The 18320-nt window shown below is 48.9% G+C and overlaps 2 protein-coding genes across 3 annotated transcripts; both read right to left on the bottom strand.

The window, feature by feature from the left end:
- Positions 1 to 388: 388 nt before the first annotated feature.
- On the bottom strand, positions 389 to 7991 carry LOC119845281 (cyclic GMP-AMP synthase-like). Its single transcript, XM_038377285.2, has 7 exons — positions 7985 to 7991; positions 6759 to 6800; positions 4943 to 5229; positions 4479 to 4710; positions 3810 to 4064; positions 2974 to 3064; positions 389 to 1870 (listed from the first exon to the last, which is right to left on the bottom strand). The coding sequence occupies exons 1-7, from the start codon at positions 7989 to 7991 to the stop codon at positions 1414 to 1416; spliced, it is 1371 nt and encodes a 456-aa protein (XP_038233213.2). The 3' UTR covers positions 389 to 1413.
- A 2615-nt stretch (positions 7992 to 10606) lies between these two features.
- Positions 10607 to 16227, bottom strand: LOC119845279 (elongation factor 1-alpha, oocyte form). 2 transcript variants are annotated; one of them, XM_038377281.2, is made up of 8 exons: positions 16085 to 16227; positions 15173 to 15327; positions 14482 to 14661; positions 14092 to 14388; positions 13628 to 13778; positions 13288 to 13544; positions 11660 to 11894; positions 10607 to 10892 (listed from the first exon to the last, which is right to left on the bottom strand). In XM_038377281.2, exons 2-8 carry the CDS (start codon positions 15314 to 15316, stop codon positions 10771 to 10773), a joined length of 1386 nt encoding a protein of 461 aa, XP_038233209.1. In that variant the 5' UTR covers positions 15317 to 15327; positions 16085 to 16227; the 3' UTR covers positions 10607 to 10770. The 2 variants fall into 2 exon arrangements, with proteins under 2 accessions (XP_038233209.1, XP_043361930.1); XM_043505995.1 differs by having other exon boundaries at positions 14092 to 14661.
- Positions 16228 to 18320: the final 2093 nt, after the last annotated feature.

The raw sequence follows: 18320 nt of genomic DNA, 5'->3' as shown, positions 1-18320 counted from the left end.
CAAATCGTGGATCATTTTTACGTATAGAAAATGGGGTCCCGCTGAGGATGGGAGCTGCACACAGCTCTCCAGTGACTCTGCTTCTGCCGTCTAAGGAGCCCAGATACCACAGTGATGGGCGCTAATCACAGCACACTCCCCAAACTCATAGGCCATTCCCCCTCCAGTCTGGGCACGAAGAGAGAGAAAGTTGTTACTTTTAAATCCTTGAAAGGTACTGGTTGGGTAATGGTGGAAATCGGCCTGATACACGCACAAGTAGATTACTGGAGAGAACAGAATCATTATTAGGTCTTAACATCATCCAGGCAAGTCAGGGTGCAACATTTCAAACCTTTGTTTCCATTTTTATTTTTCATTTTCAGGAAATTACAAGAAAAACCTTCAGGATAGATCAAGAGACGTGACACAGGCGCTGGGCTGGGAGCATGACAGGAGCCTTTACATTACATCACACACCTGTTCTGGATTCATTCTCAATAGTTCTGTTATTGAAGTGGAAAAAATAGGGTGGCTAAAATACTTTCCAGCTTTTGTGACTAGTAACTAAAGAACACGTCGGCCAGTGCATAAAATGCCAGCTTTGTGTTTCAAATCCTGTTGAGGTTGGGTTATGAGATTTGGTGATTCCACAGTTCCAGCAGCTGGACAGGGAGTAGCAGAGACTTGGAGAAATGCTGTTGGTGAATTTTGGGTGTAGATTAGTAAGCCCTGGTCTACACTACACACTTAGACTAGTTAGCCCTGGTCTACATTACAAAGCCCCACCCCTGAGCGATGCAATCATTCCAACTGAATTCCAGGTATAGAAACAGTGCTACAGGAGGGCTTCTCCCATGGACACAGCTACCACCTCTTGGGGAGTACCTACACTTATGGGAGAAGCTTTCCTGTCGGCGTAGGTAGTGTCTTCTCGCAACAGTTCAGCTGCACTGGTGCTGCAGCACTGTAAGTGTAGACAAGACCTAACTTTAGGAGGACAGAACACACAAAGCAACATCTGCTTATTGCCAAGCAGTTTTAAAATAATATACTGTATTGGATTCATCTGCAAGCAGATTTAGTTAGAGTGTAGCTAAGCTATCCAAAGCTCCCATGTTGCAGGACTGCATTACAGCACAGTAAAAACATGGTTTGGTCTTGCAGCATAGACAGGAAGGAATCATGTTATTACCATACTCCTGAACCGGGCTAGATCCCTGCAAAGTTCAGGCGCACAGTTTAAACACGCTTTGATCCTAGCTACATTATGGGGTGTGTTTTTATCATGTCTGAGGAACAGCGGTGTTATAATTGGGTCCTGCAATGTGGTAGATCGTGCAGCTCTTGTGCGTCCTGTCACACTTACTAACAATTCACTTCCCAGCAGATTCCTCCAGTCCTTACAAATAGAAAGGTAGATGCTCAGAATCTTTATGTCCCAAAGTGGGAGAATCCAATTGACACCAGAACCATCAGACCCACTGTGATCATTAGAGGCCAGCTCATATCAGCATCCAGCAGTGGCGGGGCTGCGACCTTCTTCTTTCGGGACACAGTGGTTGACTGCTTCTTTTTTTGCTTCTCTCTTAAGTGCGCCAGCAGAAACTTCAGGTTATTGTGTGGAAAGAATTTGGTGCCAAACAGGTTGCATTTGGGAATGAAAAAATGAGGCAGGTGAGCAGTTGCCACCTGCTGAATGAAATTGGCCTGGAACCTTTCAAAACAGGGAGCAACACTGGAGGGGTTCCCATCCTGGTCCTGCTTCCATTCCAGCAGCGTGTGAAAGAAAGAGGTCTCAGCATGGTAGGAACTCAAAGGAGCCAGTTCCAAGGGGTGCTCTGTCTTCAGGGCTCCCAAAAGACTTTCCAACATCTGCAGACATTCTGGCCTAGAGAAGGGAAAGCCACATTCTTGGCATTAGCAATTTCTGTTACTATTGGGTCAAATCCCAAGCTTCTTACTCTGTTTTAATTCAGGCTGTGACCTCAGTGGGAATTTTGCCTAAGTAAGGGCCTGGTGGCCACAGTGTGGTAGACATTTGACCTACAAGAACATAAAAAAGGGGACAAATGCTGCTCCCACAGAGTAAGTCAATGAAGGTAAATATAGCAACATTGGATTTATGCAGGTGTAACAGAGCAGAATCTAGCCCAAGGTCCCTGCCCTAGAAAGCTGACAATCAATGGGCCCAATCTTGCAAATGCTTATTGCCAGGCATACTGTGAGCAGTCTCATTGACGGATGGGATTACTCAGAAAAGTAAGCATTATGCTCAGTAATAGTGTTTGGAGGATTGGGCTCTAATTAACAAGGTCTGCATGGAGAAGAGGGGAGGTAATGCAGCTGAAGCAAGTGACAGAGTATTGATTTCAGTATAGGCCTTATTAGCTCAGTAGTTGTTGGTTGTTGTTGTTTTTAAATCGCTATTGAAATCTCAGCTATTTCACTTTTGGTAGAAGTTGAGCATAGATCACGCCTAACTAGCTCTAAAGGGAAATGAATATACTCAAATGCATCATCATGTTCATTAATAATACTTTATACTTCGTTTGCACCTTCCAGCTGAGGATCCCAAAGCGCTTTACACAAATCATGATCATTACCACCATTTTATGGGGGGGGAAATTGAGGCACAGATAGGTGCTGTGACTTGCCCGAGGCCCCACAGTGAGCCAGTGGCAGAGTGAGGAATAGAATCCAGGAGTCCAGATTCCCAGCCCTGTGCTCTAGACACTCAATCTCCCAGTTGATAGCAATGCTTTACATTTCATAGCACCTTCTATGCAAGGATCTCTAAGTACTTAACAGAAGAGGGTCCCGGTTCAAGTCAGGGTTTCCAGGGCAAAGAAAGTAAACTATTTCCAACAAAACATGATGTTAGTCTGGCCTGTCTCAACCAGAACCGGGGGATACAAAGACCTCTGGCCCAGCCCTGGCTTTCCAGACTTGCGGACATACTTGGTGTGGCAGTGGTTTGCCACATGCACATACCTGCGGGACTTGGTCATCTGACACTTCCGGGAGCTGGTGTGGCTTTTCAAAATCTCCTTTTCCACATGAGAGAAAGAAATTTTCCAGGTCTCTGAAACAACAGCAACCCCAGTGTCAGCCTACGCCCACCTCAGCTGGGCACAGAAGCCGGGCAGCAGAAGACACTGTGCAGGTGATGTGGAAATAGGATCATTTGTAATGTATTTTTGGTACCAGTGTTGCCTGCGAAGTCACCCCTAACTGTGAAGCTCATAAAACAGCCCCAGGCCACTGGCTCACCCCCATCCCTCTCTGGTTCCCAGGGCTTCCTCACTCTTCCCAGCATTACCCCTCCCCAGCTCAGGGTTCCCCCTCTCCTCCCATGCCTGCCACTCTCCTGGGAATGCCTCCTGCTCCCTTGTGGGGTAGCTCTAGGTCGAGGGCTTGAACTGAACAGAAAAGGGGGAGACATTTCCCTCAACACATGTTCTGTATGGGCTCCACCAAGGTCTCCAGAACATATAAGCCCTGTCTCAGCATGGCGTACCCCAATAGGGGCTAGAAATATTATCTGCTGACTCTCTGCAGCTTTTCTTCTGGGAGACTAGTAAAGGCCAGTGCATTTACCATAGTGGGCTACACAGAACATACGGGCGGCTCTGGCAGTGCTATGAAAAGACAGGAGGGGGCACTGGCCCCGCGGGCTGTGTGGGTTTCTTCCCCTGAAGGGGTGCTCATTGTCCCAGCTCTGCACACTACTACACCCGTCCCCAGGCCTCAGCCTGACAACTCAATCCCTAAGCAGTTTCCCAGGAGAACATGCAGTGGTGGCCAGCGGCTCCTTGTGCAGGAGTTACCTTTGTTATCTTGACCAGGGGCCTGTTTAGCAACGAAATAGAGGGTCTTCCTCAGATATTGCTCCTTCTCCCCCAACAACTGCTTAATGTCCATCCCTTCGTCATCTGAACTGGGCCACTGGCCAGAGACCTCCAGAGCAAGGACCAGGTCAATAGACATGAACGTGTCACCTCGGTTGTCCACCATCACCAGGGGCACCGCTGAGCCGTTCTGCTTTTTCCTCTCCAATCTCATCTGCCATCCAGGAAAAGGCACTGAGACATCGGACAGACAAATGGGAGAGTTTAGAAAGAGGCAGTAATTCATCAAGGGGCTTGTTTGTGTTTAGATCAATGTCAGCCAAAGAAACCAAACCCACCAGAAACTCAACTAAATCTCTTCGGGAAGGACTCCTAGTGGGGAGTCCACAGCTTTCCCCAGGAGATGGAGTCCAACACACTCATCTCTGTGTAGTATGAAGGATCCTCAAGGGCCTAATACCTCGGCCTTTCACCTCTGGAGGCCTGGGTTCAAATCCTACTTGAGCTTGTGGGTCTCAGCCTAGACCCTATCTGAGCTACGCTGCAGCTGCTGTTATTTTAAGAATGACTCAGGCCTGGAAGAGCAGGAGATGTCACAGTTCAGGGTGGAAGGGGGGATCCAGGTAGCCCCAGCACGGGGACACTCACCTGAGTAGAACACTTTGATGAACTGATCCAAGTGCTGCCGGAACTCCGCCATGATGCTCCCAGGGGACACAGTCTGCCCGTCCTCCAGCAGGAAGGCGGCTGGAAAGCTGCGGGACTTTCTCAGCAGAGTCAGGGTGTAGAAGAGTCCATCGTACCCCTCCACCTCAGCATACTGAATATAATCTGGAATCGGCAGGCTCAGCAGCACGTCAAACCCATTCGGGAGCAAGAGCTGTAGACAGAGTCACCTGCTGGAGATGCTGCTGAATTCTTTTCTGGCTAATCCCCCCTTCTCCTTTCCTCCGCCCATCCCCTTGATCCCATCCCTTCTCATCCCTCCTTCCTGCATTCATTCCCTCCCTGATCCAAACTCTCTAACAACCTCGTACCTCCCCTTTTCCCTGCTGCTGTCGCCCTAGAAGGCTCTGACTGTTCCCACCGCCTACCCTCCCTCTCCTTGTTACCTTCCCAAACTCATAGCTGCTCCCTGTCATCAGTTCTCTCACGTCCCTGAAGTAGGGTCTCTCAGGACATTCATTCAGGTAGCTAAAGAACTGGCGGAAGAAGGCATAGAGAAGATCAACTGCGTTGGCCACATCCAGCTGTTTCAGGCGGAGGGACTTTGCCCTCGCTTTAATCCGGGTGAGATTGTCTTTCTTCCAATCTTGAAAGGTTTGCATTGCAGCTGAGGTCCCTGGTTTCTCACTCAGATCGGTGGAGGCATCCTGGGAATAGACCCGCCCCAGGTCTCCTAAAGGGAAACATTGGAGATGAGAGATCCCTGGCAGTTCAGCCAGCTTCCTCCATATCAAACCATGCTGCTATTGCTTCTACAATGCAAGTTTTCGTCCCGATCTTCCTTCCATTGGTAAACTCCAATAGGGGGAGGAGCTGGGCCTCTTTTTGTGCAGCATCTGTCTTACAAACTGTCCTAAAAGATTTTGGCAGAAAGAGAAATGAAGGAGTGAAAGAGAAAGGAGACTTGAAATGTGATGGAGGAGTTGGAGACATGGGTAAGCAGCGGGTAATGCAGAGGAGAAGGCTCTCATGTTGTCAGGGGGAAGACTGTGAAAAGAAACAGCAGGAGTTGGCTGAGCAGAGGGAGCCGGAAAGAGGAGTAAAACGGGATCAGATCTGTGAGGTCAGCTGGAGTAAACGGGGTCAGGACTGCCTTTGTCTCAGTGTAAGGGAAGGCTGATTTGTGTGTTTTGTACTGCGAGATGCTGCACCTCTCTTAATTCAGACCAATCGTAAGAAAAGCCATGCTGGCATGGCTGATACCTACCTTCATTGCGGCTGCAGTGCCTAGCGCACTTACAGGACACTGCTAATAACAAGGAGAAGGTCCATGACTTTCAGGAAATAGGACACTCTGCTCCCATAGTGCTGGATTCATCAGGAATGTAGGGATTACCGTATTGTGGGGGTGGGGGACATCTAACCCAGTGCCCTGTCTCTGACAGTAGATACTTCCAGCAAAGCATTGCCCCATTCCCACCTACCTCTATCTCAGCTATTGTGCAGTATTTTACCACTGAAGGTAATTTCCTCCTGACCTCAGCTGGTGAGCAGTTTATACCCTGAAGCCTGAGGATCATTGGCCTGGAAACCTTTTAGCTGAATTAGTGTAAGTGCAGGTGCTATTCTTAGTCAGCCAAATGCGTGCACTTTTAAAAGTCCAATATGGGAAAGGTGTGGGGACCCTAATTTGGCCTACTCAGTCACCCAACTCCCAAAGAATCGGGAGAGGGAGGACAATAACCCATGCCATCTAGCTACACCACCACATGCTGCGAGATCATCAAACGGAAAAATGGTGAAGCCTGAATGGCTATTTCCAAACAGTGCAGGTCCAATGGAGATTCCCTGACCTGCAGCTTCCCTGTGGAGCTTGTCCGACTCCACCTTCCACCTGCTTGGTGCCAGGGCTCCAGAGCATGGGAGCCTAAAGTGTCTAGGGTCCACTGCTTCCTTGCCCTGAGGTTTGAAGATTCTGCTGCTTCTAATGGGAACGGGGCTCACAGGCTGGTGGCTCCCTCTGTATCTCCCAGCTCTTTGCTTCTGCTGGCTCTGCTCTTCCTCTGAGGACCCTTCCACACCCCACTATTCTTGGCAGGAGTAACATTGAGGGGTGCAGAGCTTGCACTTAGAATCGGGCCTGCCATCTTGCATTTGGACCCTATGAGATTCAAAGAGAATCCAGGTGTTTATTGTGATTCCAGGTTTCTTTTCCCTAATGACCAATTAGAGGGAAAAGAAACCACAGATGTTCTAACTCACCCGATACTATATAGTCTCCGGTGCTTCTGTTCCGATCCCCCCCTCAGCCACCTTTGATATCAGGAAAGAGGAATGCTGCCCTTAGTCATAAAAAAAAAAAAAAATGCAGGGCTAAGAAGCAATGTGCTCATTTCACTTTCCTCTTAGGAAATGGGCAGAGGGAACCCAAAGCAGCCAGCAAGCGAATCGCCTCACTGCATCCTGCTCATGACAACAATTAGCATTTCCATCGTGCTTATCTTTAAAGAGCTGTACAGACATTAGCCGGGGGATCCTCCCAGCAGCCTGGGACAGAGATACATTACTAGCCCTGCTTTAGAGATTGGGAACCAGCCAGCTAGAGAGATGAAGAGGCTTGCTCAAGGCTACCCAGCAAGGCAGTGGCAGAATAGGACCTAGCCCTCAAGGAGCTTCTGGGTTCCAAATGTGCTGCCTCAGTCTCTACGCTGTTAGGGAAATGGCTTTCTGTCCTGGCTAGGGGGAGCAAAGATACAAAGCAGCCTTCAAACTCAGGCAGCTCTCACATGCTGCTCCCTGATAGCAACGTTACAGGAAACGATCACGTGACCTGGCCAAGACAACAGGTTAGGGGACAGGCCAAGTCCGCAATACAGGGGTGTTTTGGGAATCATTGTTAAATATTTCAGTGTGAGCTGTACAGGTGGGCAGGTGCAAGTAGCAAAACCATGGTCAGAAGGGGGACAAGATCTTTGAGGCGCAAGCCGGGCAGATAAATGCCTCCCACATCCCGTGAAAAGACTGAGCGTTGTGGCTTGCAGAAAACCAGCATCACTCTGTGGTCTTCAGGTGGCCTTCTGAATGGCATAGTTTGACTCCCAAGCAGCGTGGGGCTTGGATGCTGACCCATAAAAGGACCCCTAGCTTACAAGGGGATCTGCAAAAAGAAAAGGAGTACTTGTGGCACCTTAGAGACTAACAAATTTATTTGAGCATAAGCTTTTGTGAGCTACAGATCTGCTATAATTGTTGGATGACTACTGGCATCCTCCCTTCTTCCCAGCTCAGACATAGCTGTTGTCCGTGGGAATCATGAAGAGTGCCTGCTCTTCCATTCTTTAATACTAGTTCATTCCTCCTTGCTGCCATGTCATACACCACCTAGGCAGGGTAGGGGAGCTATAACACCTTTTTACCTTCTCCAGATGAGATCCACAAAGACCTCATCCAGCCCCTTTCCTGGCCAGAGGGCACATCTCAGCCCTCACATGCCATGGGGTCTCATCTGTCCAGACAGGGCCCAGCCACAGCCTTGGCGGAACTCCATTGATGGAGTTCCAGCAGGGCTGCGTTTGGCCCACCCTCATTGGGGATTGCTCTATTCAGAGACCAGCTGCAACTTGCATTACTTCTTTTTTAATTCTCAGCTACCACCTTTGTCTCTGGAGTCATTAATAAATTCTCAGTCAATCAGCCAGCTAGTTTATTGCCCTGATTTTCTTCCTGCCTCAGAAAGAAAAGCACCCAGTGGGGCCATTTCTTTGTTAGAGGGACAATCAAAATCGGACAGACCAAGCTGGAGCCTTTCCATGCATTTGGTTCCCAGAACAAGCCTACACGTCCTATGCAAGTGTCCTTATGCCAGAGAGGAGTAACCCTCAAGATAATACAGGTTGTCCTCATTTTCACCTAGCATCCCTAGAGAGTTGGGAGCAGGACTTTCAGATTAGAAGACATAAGGCAAGTTCTGCCTTGAGCTATGTGCAGCTCTCCCTACCAGTTACAGAAGCCATCCCATGTACACAGGGGAGTTTGGTCTACCCCTCAGAAGCCCACTGGTGGGAGAGGTTTAAGACCAGTGCATGGCTATTGAGCATGCCAGCTACTCCCTGCTAGCAGTCAGCCTGCAGTTATTTCCCCTTAGAGTCAAGCTGTTGACTAGGTTGGTCCCATCCCAGGCACGGGAGTTCCTCACCTGATTTGCAGTCAGACAAGTAGGCACAGGGGGCTGTGTCTACACTAGAAGCACTACAGCAGCATAGTTATGGCCCTGTAGCATACCCAGAGTACAACAAGAGAAGGGTTTTTCTGTTGCTGTTGGAACTCTACTTGTCTGAGTGATGACAGCTAGGTCAATGGAGGCATTCTGTCAACCTGGCTGCATCTATGCTGGGTGTTAGCTCAGCATAACTATGGGGCTCAGGGTGCCATGGATATTTCCCCACCCAAGGGCACCGTATCCAGGCTGACTTAAGCATAGGCCACACGTTGGAGGGTAGATGATCCTTGCTGGCCTGCTCTTCCCATTCCCTTTTGTGAAGGGGATAGACTGTCTGTTCCCAGGTCTACTTCTGCCAGGGCCTAATCGTGAGGTTTCTGCTAGGAGGGGTGCTTCAGATACCTGGCTCCCAAAAATCCAGAATAGCTAGCTCTAGAGTGGTCCTCTGCATCACTGCTCTATGAGAGATCATATCCCCCCCGCCTCAACTGAGGCTTTGCTCTGAGTACGGCCTGGAGCCTCAGAACTAAAGAGCTCCTTAGCAAGGAGCAGCATCACCCATGGAAATGAGGATATGGGGCATTTAATAAAGGCACGTTGCTACCATTTCTGTTCCTGCTGGAGTGACCCACGATAGGAGGCAACAAATGAGGGAAGTATCTCAAAGGGAAAGAGGCCATAAAGAACCTTAAGAGGCATCTTAGAAGGAGCCAGGGCACCTTGCAAGAGAAGATCTAGACACCCCAAGCCCCCCCCTTTTTTTTTTTTTGGCTGCGAGCAGATTCATAGATTCCAAGACCAGAAGGAACCATGGTGATCTTCTCATCTGACTCCATAACATGGGCCAGAGAACTGCCCCAAAAGTCATTCCAAAAAGCAGATCTTGATATAAAAGTGGTCAGTACTGGATAATCTACCATAAGCCAGGGTAAATTGGTCCAATGGTGAGTTGCCCTCACTGTTAGAGATGTACACCTTCCACTCTGAATTTGTTTAGATTCAGCTTCCAGCCTTTGGATTGTGTTCTATCTTTCTCTGCTAGATGGAAGAGGTCATGTAGTAGATACTTAGACTGATGTCACCCTTTCACCTTCTGTTAAGGTGAATAGATAGAGCCACCTCCTGCCAGAGGAGAGTGACCAGTACATAGACAGTAACTCAGCTCTCTTAGGATCAAACTGCCAGTCTTTGGCCATCTTCTGCTAACCCCTCCCTGTTGGAAGAATCCCCATTGAGAAAGCTCACAATCTAGCATCAGTTCCTCTAGTCACAGACCCTTCCCCTCCCATTACAAGGGCCAGCTAGGGGCTCCTGGCTAAGCATCCAGCTTGGAGTGGGTAGTGACTGGCAATGAGGGTGCCTCACCAAGCTTCCACTCCCCCACACATCCTCAAAGGCAAGTGGACTCCTCTGATGGGTTTTCCACAGAGGACTCAGCCATTCGAACCAACAATGCCAGGAGATGCTCAGGGTCTCTTGCTGGTGTTTCCCCAGCTTTGGGCTTTCCCTCCCATCCTGCTATACCTCATTAGTCCTGCTTGGGAGCATCTGTGATGCTGCCCCTCCTCTGATGGAGCCCTGCTACTGGTTGCTCCAGGGCCCAGCAACTGCCCCCTTCAAACTGCCACTTGGAACCATGCGGTCCAGGTATTCCTGGGTGAGAAGGCCAAAGCCAAGACATTCTACTTGCTGGCTGAATGGCAGTGCAGGGGCTGGAAAAGAAATGCTATTCCATGGGAAAGTTGATGGGATCTATTGTGCTCTTCCCCCCCACCCCCCAGCACTGGTTTGTAGTTAGGAGCCAGCATTGGGTAGAGAGACTCCCATGACATAACCAAGAGGGCAGACTGCTCACCCCAGAGGAAGTGGGTACAGACAGACCAAGCCATGGTCCTTTTTCCAATGGGCAGTTTATTCAGTGAGGACAGTTAGAAAAAAGTTAAAGTACAAGGGGTCAGGCAGACCCATCCCACCCATGGCTCTGCTAGTGCCCTTTGCTGAAGGCTCAGCAATCTGTGCTGTACAAGTAAGTCCAGACGGTGATTGTGCCTGTCTTCATTTCTTACTGGCCTTCACAGCTGATTTGGTGACTTTGGCAGCTGCACTGGCTTTCTTCTCTACCCCCTTGATCACACCCACAGCCACCGTCTGTCTCATGTCACGAACAGCAAAGCGACCTGCCAGAGGAGAGGAGCATTAGGTGGTTGTTTTCCTTTGTCTGTTCTGCCCAAAAGAGCCTCATGGACTAAGGTTGCCAACAGTTCCTTACTCTAACTCAGTGGCATTCAGCTCTGGGACAGGAATCAAAGGAGTTTACAGCCACAGCAGGGCCTAGCCTAGCCTCTACTGATTTAGCCCTAGGTTGGAGGGCATAGGCTAGATGGACCTTTGGTCTTAGCACAGTATCCTGTCTTTCATTCTCTCTGGGCACCTGGCATTGCCTATTCTGACAGCAGACAATCAAATGATCCATCCCATCATCCATCCCATTTCCAACTTCTGGCAAACAGAGACTAGGGACACCATCCCTGCCAATAGCCATTGATGGACCTATCCTCCATGAACTTACCTAGTTCTTTTTTTGAACCCTTTTATAGTCTTGGCCTTCACAACATCCTCTGGCAAGAAGTTTTACAGGTTGACTGCATTGTGTGAAAAAGTCCACTCATTTGTTTTAATCCTGCTGCCTATTAATTTCATTTGATGACCTAGTTCTTGTGTTATGCTGGGCTTTTAACAGATGCCCATGAAGTCAGAGGCCAGCACTTGTACCGACCACTATTGTTCCCTGCAGAGCCAGGGCCACAGATCCCTGCATAGACACTAGCAAGAGTAAGTGCCCTGTGATCTAGATTGGTCATAGCAATTTAGTTACCCGTTTCAAAGGCAGATGTACTAGAGCTAGAGGGCAGTACCTACTTTATCCCATCCATTATAGTCTTACCAAGAGGTGGGTAGTCTGAGAAGCTCTCCACACACATGGGTTTGCCAGGAATCATCTGCACAATGGCAGCATCTCCAGACTTCAGGGCCTTGGGATTGTCCTCCAGCTTCTTGCCAGACCTGCGGTCGATCTTCTCCTTCAGCTCTGCAAATTTGCAGGCGATGTGAGCAGTATGGCAATCCAGCACTGGGGAGTAGCCAGCAGCTATCTTGCCTGGGTGGTTCAGGATGATGACCTGCATAGGAGGAGATTGTTAGGAAGCCTGGATGAGCAGCAAAAGATTCTCCTGCTTATTTGTTCTTGGGGAAGCCCCGATATGAGGGCTATGCGGGGATCCAAGGACTAAGCTTTTTAGAAGCCATCTTAGAATCTGGTGTAGTTAAGGTGAATTGGTCCTGTTGCTTGATTTTTGCAGGCCTAGTTCTGTTGGCACAAGCACCATCTAGCTTGCCAGAGCTGGTGAGATTGAAAGTAAAAATAATATCCACATTGCACAGTGCCTAGTGGTAGCAAACTTGAACTGTGAGAAGCTTGGCCCTGTCCTTAAGGAGTTACAATCCATCTGTTACAACTAGATGGGAGTAGACAAGAACTGTTACTGTATACTCCTAACATGACTGGCTGTCACAGCAAGCTCTCTGGGTGTTTGTCTCAATGCAATCTGTTCGTTGAGGCAGCAACCATGCAGAGAACAGTGTTAGAGGGAGTGCAGTTGCCAATAATAGCTCTAGCTAACTTCAGGGGGTTCTTGGACTATTTTTAGCAGCTATGGGTAGAAAGCTATTGTTCAGAAGTCTCCTGCCATGAACATGTGTGGCACTACATGACTAATGGCACCAATGATATAGTGGCAAAATGGATATGGGGTGGGAATAGGGTGACCAGATAGCAACTGTGAAAAATTGGGATGGGGTAGGTGGGTTAATAGGAGCCTGTATAAGACAAAGCCTCAACTATCAGGCCTGTCCCTATTAAAAAAAAGGGGGACATCTGCTCACCCTAGGTGAGAAGGAGGAAAGAAAGTGGTTATGTGGCTACTGGTACCAGGTCCTGCAGGGTGGGGCAAGACAAAAAACCACACCTTCCCTTTTCAGGTTTCAGAGTAGCAGCCGTGTTAGTCTGTATTTGCAAAAAGAAAGAGTACTTGTGGCACCTTAGAGACTAACAAATTTATAAGGTGTAGCTCACGATAGCTTATGCTCAAATAAATGTGTTAGTCTCTAAGGTGCCACAAGTCCTCCTTTTCTTCTTCCCTTTTCAGTTCACAGGGATTAGCTCCAGATTTGCTAGTTTGACCTAACCTAAGGGCATGGCAGAGATTACTCTCATGCAGGCTGGGAAAGCCATTTGTCCTCTTCCACTCACAGTATGACCAGATGTCCCGATTTTAGGGTATTACCCCCCCACCAAATTTCACATTTGCTGTCTGGTCACCCTATCCACTCAGCTGCCATGGCAGACACCTCCTTGCAAACAGAGTGGCTGAAGCAATTGTACTAGCATATACAGTAGTAGCATTGGAAACAGCGTTGCTTATTTGCAGACTGGCCTAGCATGAAGTACAGCCTCCAACACTCAGGAAGGAGTGATTTGGAGTCACCCAGCCCCATTGTTTTCACACCCCTGACCTGAGAGGTGAAGCTACCGGCCTCCATGGGAGGGTCGTTCTTGCTGTCTCCGGCCACGTTCCCACGCCGGATGTCTTTCACAGACACGTTCTTCACGTTGAACCCAATGTTGTCACCTGGCAGTGCCTCTGCCAGAGCCTCATGATGCATTTCCACCGATTTCACCTCTGTGGTGATGTTGGTGGGGGCAAAAGTCACCACCATGCCAGCCTTCATGAAGCCTGTCTCCACACGGCCCACGGGGACCGTTCCGATACCTGGGGGATGGAGACAGTGGCATCAGTTGTGTGGCCTAGAGAAGGAGCTACCATGCCCAGTAAGCTCCTCCCCCCATGCTCACCGCCAATCTTGTAGACATCCTGCAGGGGCAGGCGGAGTGGCTTGTTAATTGGGCGGGAAGGAGGGATAATGGAATCCAGAGCTTCCATTAGAGTGGTGCCTGCAGCATTCCCATCCTTCCTAGTGATCTTCCAGCCTTTGAACCAAGGCATCTACAAACAGACAGGAGGCAAGACTGAAGCTAGGCAGGGCCTGCGAGTGCCAGGCGTCTCCTAGGAGGCATTTGTGGCCACCTTGTGCTAAACGGCCTCTACCAGTATGGGGGAGAAAAACGTACCTTGAAGACAAAGCTATGTGAGCCCCCAGGTCCTAACCATGCTCCACTTAGATCCCTGGTGGAGAGTGCAGTTCCCCCATCCATTCTCCCATGCCCATAGGTTCTGTGCAGCTTCCCCAGCCTGTCATTCCATCCCAGCACTCAGATCTGACCTCCATGAGGCATGAAGAAAGAAGCATGCTCCTTACTTTGGCACTGGCCTCCAGCATGTTGTCCCCATGCCAGCCAGAGATGGGCACAAATGCCACAGAGGCTGGGTTGTAGCCAATCTTCTTGACATAGGCACCCACTTCCTTGGTGATCTCCTGGTAGCGCTTGCTGCTGTAAGGGGGCTCTGTGGAGTCCATCTTATTCACCCCAATGATAAGTTGCTTCACCCCCAGCGTGTAGGCCAGCAGGGCATGCTCCCGGGTCTGCCCATTCTTAGAGATGCCAGCTTCAAACTCTCCCACACCAGCTGCCACAATCAGCACTGCACAGTCAGCCTGGGGTAGGGAGGGACACAGTATAAGAGCATGCCACAGTTCTAGCTGCTTAGGCATATCATCACCTTCACCCAGAGCAGGGTCAGTCCATACCTGAGAGGTGCCGGTGATCATGTTCTTGATGAAATCTCTGTGGCCAGGGGCATCAATGATGGTGATGTAGTACTTGGTGGTCTCGAACTTCCACAGGGAGATGTCAATGGTGATCCCACGCTCCCGTTCAGCCTTCAGCTTATCCAGCACCCAGGCATATTTGAAGGATCCCTTCCCCATCTGCATGGAAGGAGGCACCAGTTACACTAGGTGTTTAGGGGTGGGCACAAGTACTCACTAGGGAACAGCTCCCATTTCCCCCTCAACATAAGATTGCTTTAACTGGGGTGCTGTTTGCAAGTGGGATTCCAATGGTTTTTAGGACTGCCATTAACTGAAACAATTGGCATCAGAACCCTCCCCAGTCTACAGTTATACAATTTGGTGAGTGGGGGGCTTGCAAAAGGGACTATTAGACACACTTAGGGAAAGCGTGTCTCTATCAGTATAGAGAAACTGACGCAAACTTCCTTAGTGTAGACAGGGCCTTGAAGCGGCAGATGTGTGAATGCACCCCAGACATTTCAACAGCCTCTTGGCTCTCCAGGCATACCACCCCCCACCGAGGTTTAGATTTCTTGGCTTTAAGAGTCACAGCTTATGCCGTGACTGAGCCACACATCTGATAGCAACCCCACAGAGCGAGTTAAAGGCACTCCTGAGCCAGTCTGCTTGGCACCATTGCCCCAACCTCAGCTGCCTCCTTCTCAAACTTCTCAATGGTTCTCTTGTCGATGCCCCCACACTTGTAGATGAGGTGCCCAGTAGTAGTCGATTTCCCAGAGTCCACATGGCCAATCACCACAATGTTGATATGGATTTTCTCTTTTCCCATGGTGCTGGTTTCTATAACAGAGAGGGGCTTTAAGACAGGCTCCCTGACCCCACACAAACCCTCCCCCCACCCCTGGGCTATGCTCAGCTTTGTTCCATCCAGAGCGACCGCAAAGCTAGCAAGGATGCAGGTTTATTGCCAAGTACAGGTTTAACTGGGGACCAAGTTTCTAAATGAATGGGGAAGGTAGAGCAAGCATTGTTGCTTGGAGTCCCCTGGTCCCGCATACATAGGTACCTGAGGCAACTGGCTAGGAGAGTCTGTGGTCACTGACCAGACTTTAGCTTTGTTAGCTACAAGATGCAGCTCCTGGAGGAAGTTTTATCATCTCCCACTGCCCCATCTGAGCAGAGACCAGTCCCTCTGAACTGCTCCCACATAGCCAGCACCAAGTGCTTTCTAGCAAGTAATCATGCAACAGTAGCCTCCTGTGACTGCCCTTCAGCCCAACTCACAGCACCTGCATCACTGGGGGAGGGCCCCTGTCTGAGCTCTGGGCTGTGCCAGTACAGCAGAACTAATAGAGGGGAGGGGTGAAGGGAAGAGCTGTAGTCCCTCACTCAGGAAGTCAGTGACAAGATGCATCAGGCCACCATTAGCCTGTTCCTAGCCCAGACTGACTACTCGGTCTGGGAAGAAAATCACCACCCCATCCTCCTGCCCGAGGCATCGTGTCAGGTACTGCCCCTCCCCACCCAATCTCCCATCTCTAGCCCATGGGGCAGGGAAAAGACCAGGATCCCAGGGGAGCGCACGGCACGTACTTACCTGGGTTCACAGCCCCGGGAGAGCAGCAGCTACACTACTCACGCCGCCCCGCCCAGTCCATTTAAACCTGGCCCGGGAGCGGGTACCAACCTAACCACGCCCCTTCCGAATGCCCAGCACCAATCACTGACTCCGGGTTGGTTAGCCACGCCCCCTTGGAGCCACATGGAGAGAAACACGTGGAAGGGATAAACAAAGCAGATTAAGTCCCTCCCTTCACTTACTGTCAGGGTGCTAGGAGTACTTGTGGTACCTTAGAGACTAACAAATTTATTAGAGCATAAGCTTTCGTGAGCTACAGCTCACTTCATCGGATGCATTTGGTGGAAAAAACAGAGGGGAGATTGATATACACACACAGAGAACATGAAACAATGGGTTTCTCATACACACTGTAAGGAGAGTGATCACTTAAGATAAGCCATCACCAGCAGCGGGAGGGGGGAAAGGAGGAAAACCTTTCATGGTGACAAGCAAGGTAGGCTATTTCCAGCAGTTAACAAGAATATCTGAGGAACAGTGGGGGTGGGGTGGGGTGAGGGGGAGAAATAACATGGGGAAATATTCAGATATTCTTGTTAACTGCTGGAAATAGCCTAGCTTGCTTGTCACCATGAAAGGTTTTCCTCCTTTCCCCCTCCCCCTGCTGCTGGTGATGGCTTATCTTAAGTGATCACTCTCCTTACAGTGTGTATGATAAACCCATTGTTTCATGTTCTCTGTGTGTGTATATCAATCTCCCCTCTGTTTTTTCCACCAAATGCATCCGATGAAGTGAGCTGTAGCTCACGAAAGCTTATGCTCTAATAAATTTGTTAGTTTCTAAGGTGCCACAAGTACTCCTTTTCTTTTTGCGAATACAGACTAACACAGCTGCTACTCTGAAACCTGTCAGGGTGCTAGGGAGCCAGCAGGGGTCCCTGGGTCTGGGGAGGGGCTGAGAGGCCTCAGTTCAGCCCTAATATAATTATAATGAATACACGATCAGCAGAGGGATGAATACCAATTAACAAAGATAAAGGCTAATGGGAGCAGAGTCAGGGCTGAAATCAACAGATCCTGACACATCTATAAAGCCATAGAAAGTTGCATAATGAGGACTAATCAATATAGGGTAATAAAGAGAGATGATGAGAAAATGAGGAACAATAGTAAATAGCTATGGTTATATAAATAAATTATAATAGTAAAGAATATTACAGAATAATAACAGGTCATTAAGAAAAGGAGTACTTGTGGCATCTTAGAGACTAACAAATTTATTTGAGCATAAGCTTTCATGAGCTACAGCTCACTTCATCAGATACAACTGTATGTATATATGTATGTATGTATGTGAGCTGTAGCTCACGAAAGCTTATGCTCAAATAAATTTGTTAGTCTCTAAGGTGCCACAAGTACTCCTTTTCTTTTTGCGAATACAGACTAACACGGCTGCTACTCTGAAACAGGTCATTAAGGACTCAGATAGATGAAGAAATCAACAGAGATGAATCAATAGAGAAAGAAGGAGAAATAATGGGGTGTAAGAAGTAGATACATAGCTTCAGATCCTGATCCTGCAAACTCCTCTATGCATCCCAGAAGGCTCCATTGACTTTACTGGGTCTTCACAGGGGCCTGCCTATGCAGAGGGCCCCCTATTTCAGTTCTTACTTATTTGAGAAGCCCTGTGAAGCTGTTCTCTAGGGGTGCTGGAGTGTCTGCTTGCATGGAGCAGCTTGCAGGGACAAGGCAGTGGCCTATTTCTTGTGAATAAGGGCTGCAGGACTGGACCCTTTGACTTCAAGCCAGGGATTCTTTTTAGTGGCTTGGCATGTCTTTCCCATTCTACATATGCAAAGATATATAAATAGTTAGACATGATCATAAATAAACTCAAACTAATAAAGGAGATAGAATAACAATAAACACATACACACCTAGGCTCAGATTCACAAAAGTATTTAGGTGCCTCACTCCTATTAGCCATGAGCCATCTAAATACCTTTGAGGCTCTGGGCCCTAACTCACTGAGCTTTGTACTGTTCCTCCAAGCATGAGATCACTGCTAGCAAAGCCAGCTATGATCACTGCAGTTCCATGAAGCCGTCAATTCTCCAGGGCCCTCAGTGGAGGTAGTGTAGTTTTCATGATCTTGGCAGGAAGTACAAAGGCGTCTGCTTCACGTAGGACCCAGTGTGATCTGAGGCTAGCTGTGAAAGAGACAGATAAAGGGAAATTAAGTTTAGTCCCT

The sequence above is a fragment of the Dermochelys coriacea genome, chromosome 19 (assembly GCF_009764565.3).
Source record: "Dermochelys coriacea isolate rDerCor1 chromosome 19, rDerCor1.pri.v4, whole genome shotgun sequence".
NCBI classification, from domain to species: Eukaryota; Metazoa; Chordata; order Testudines; family Dermochelyidae; genus Dermochelys; species Dermochelys coriacea.
This window is presented reverse-complemented; position numbering and strand designations above follow the sequence as displayed.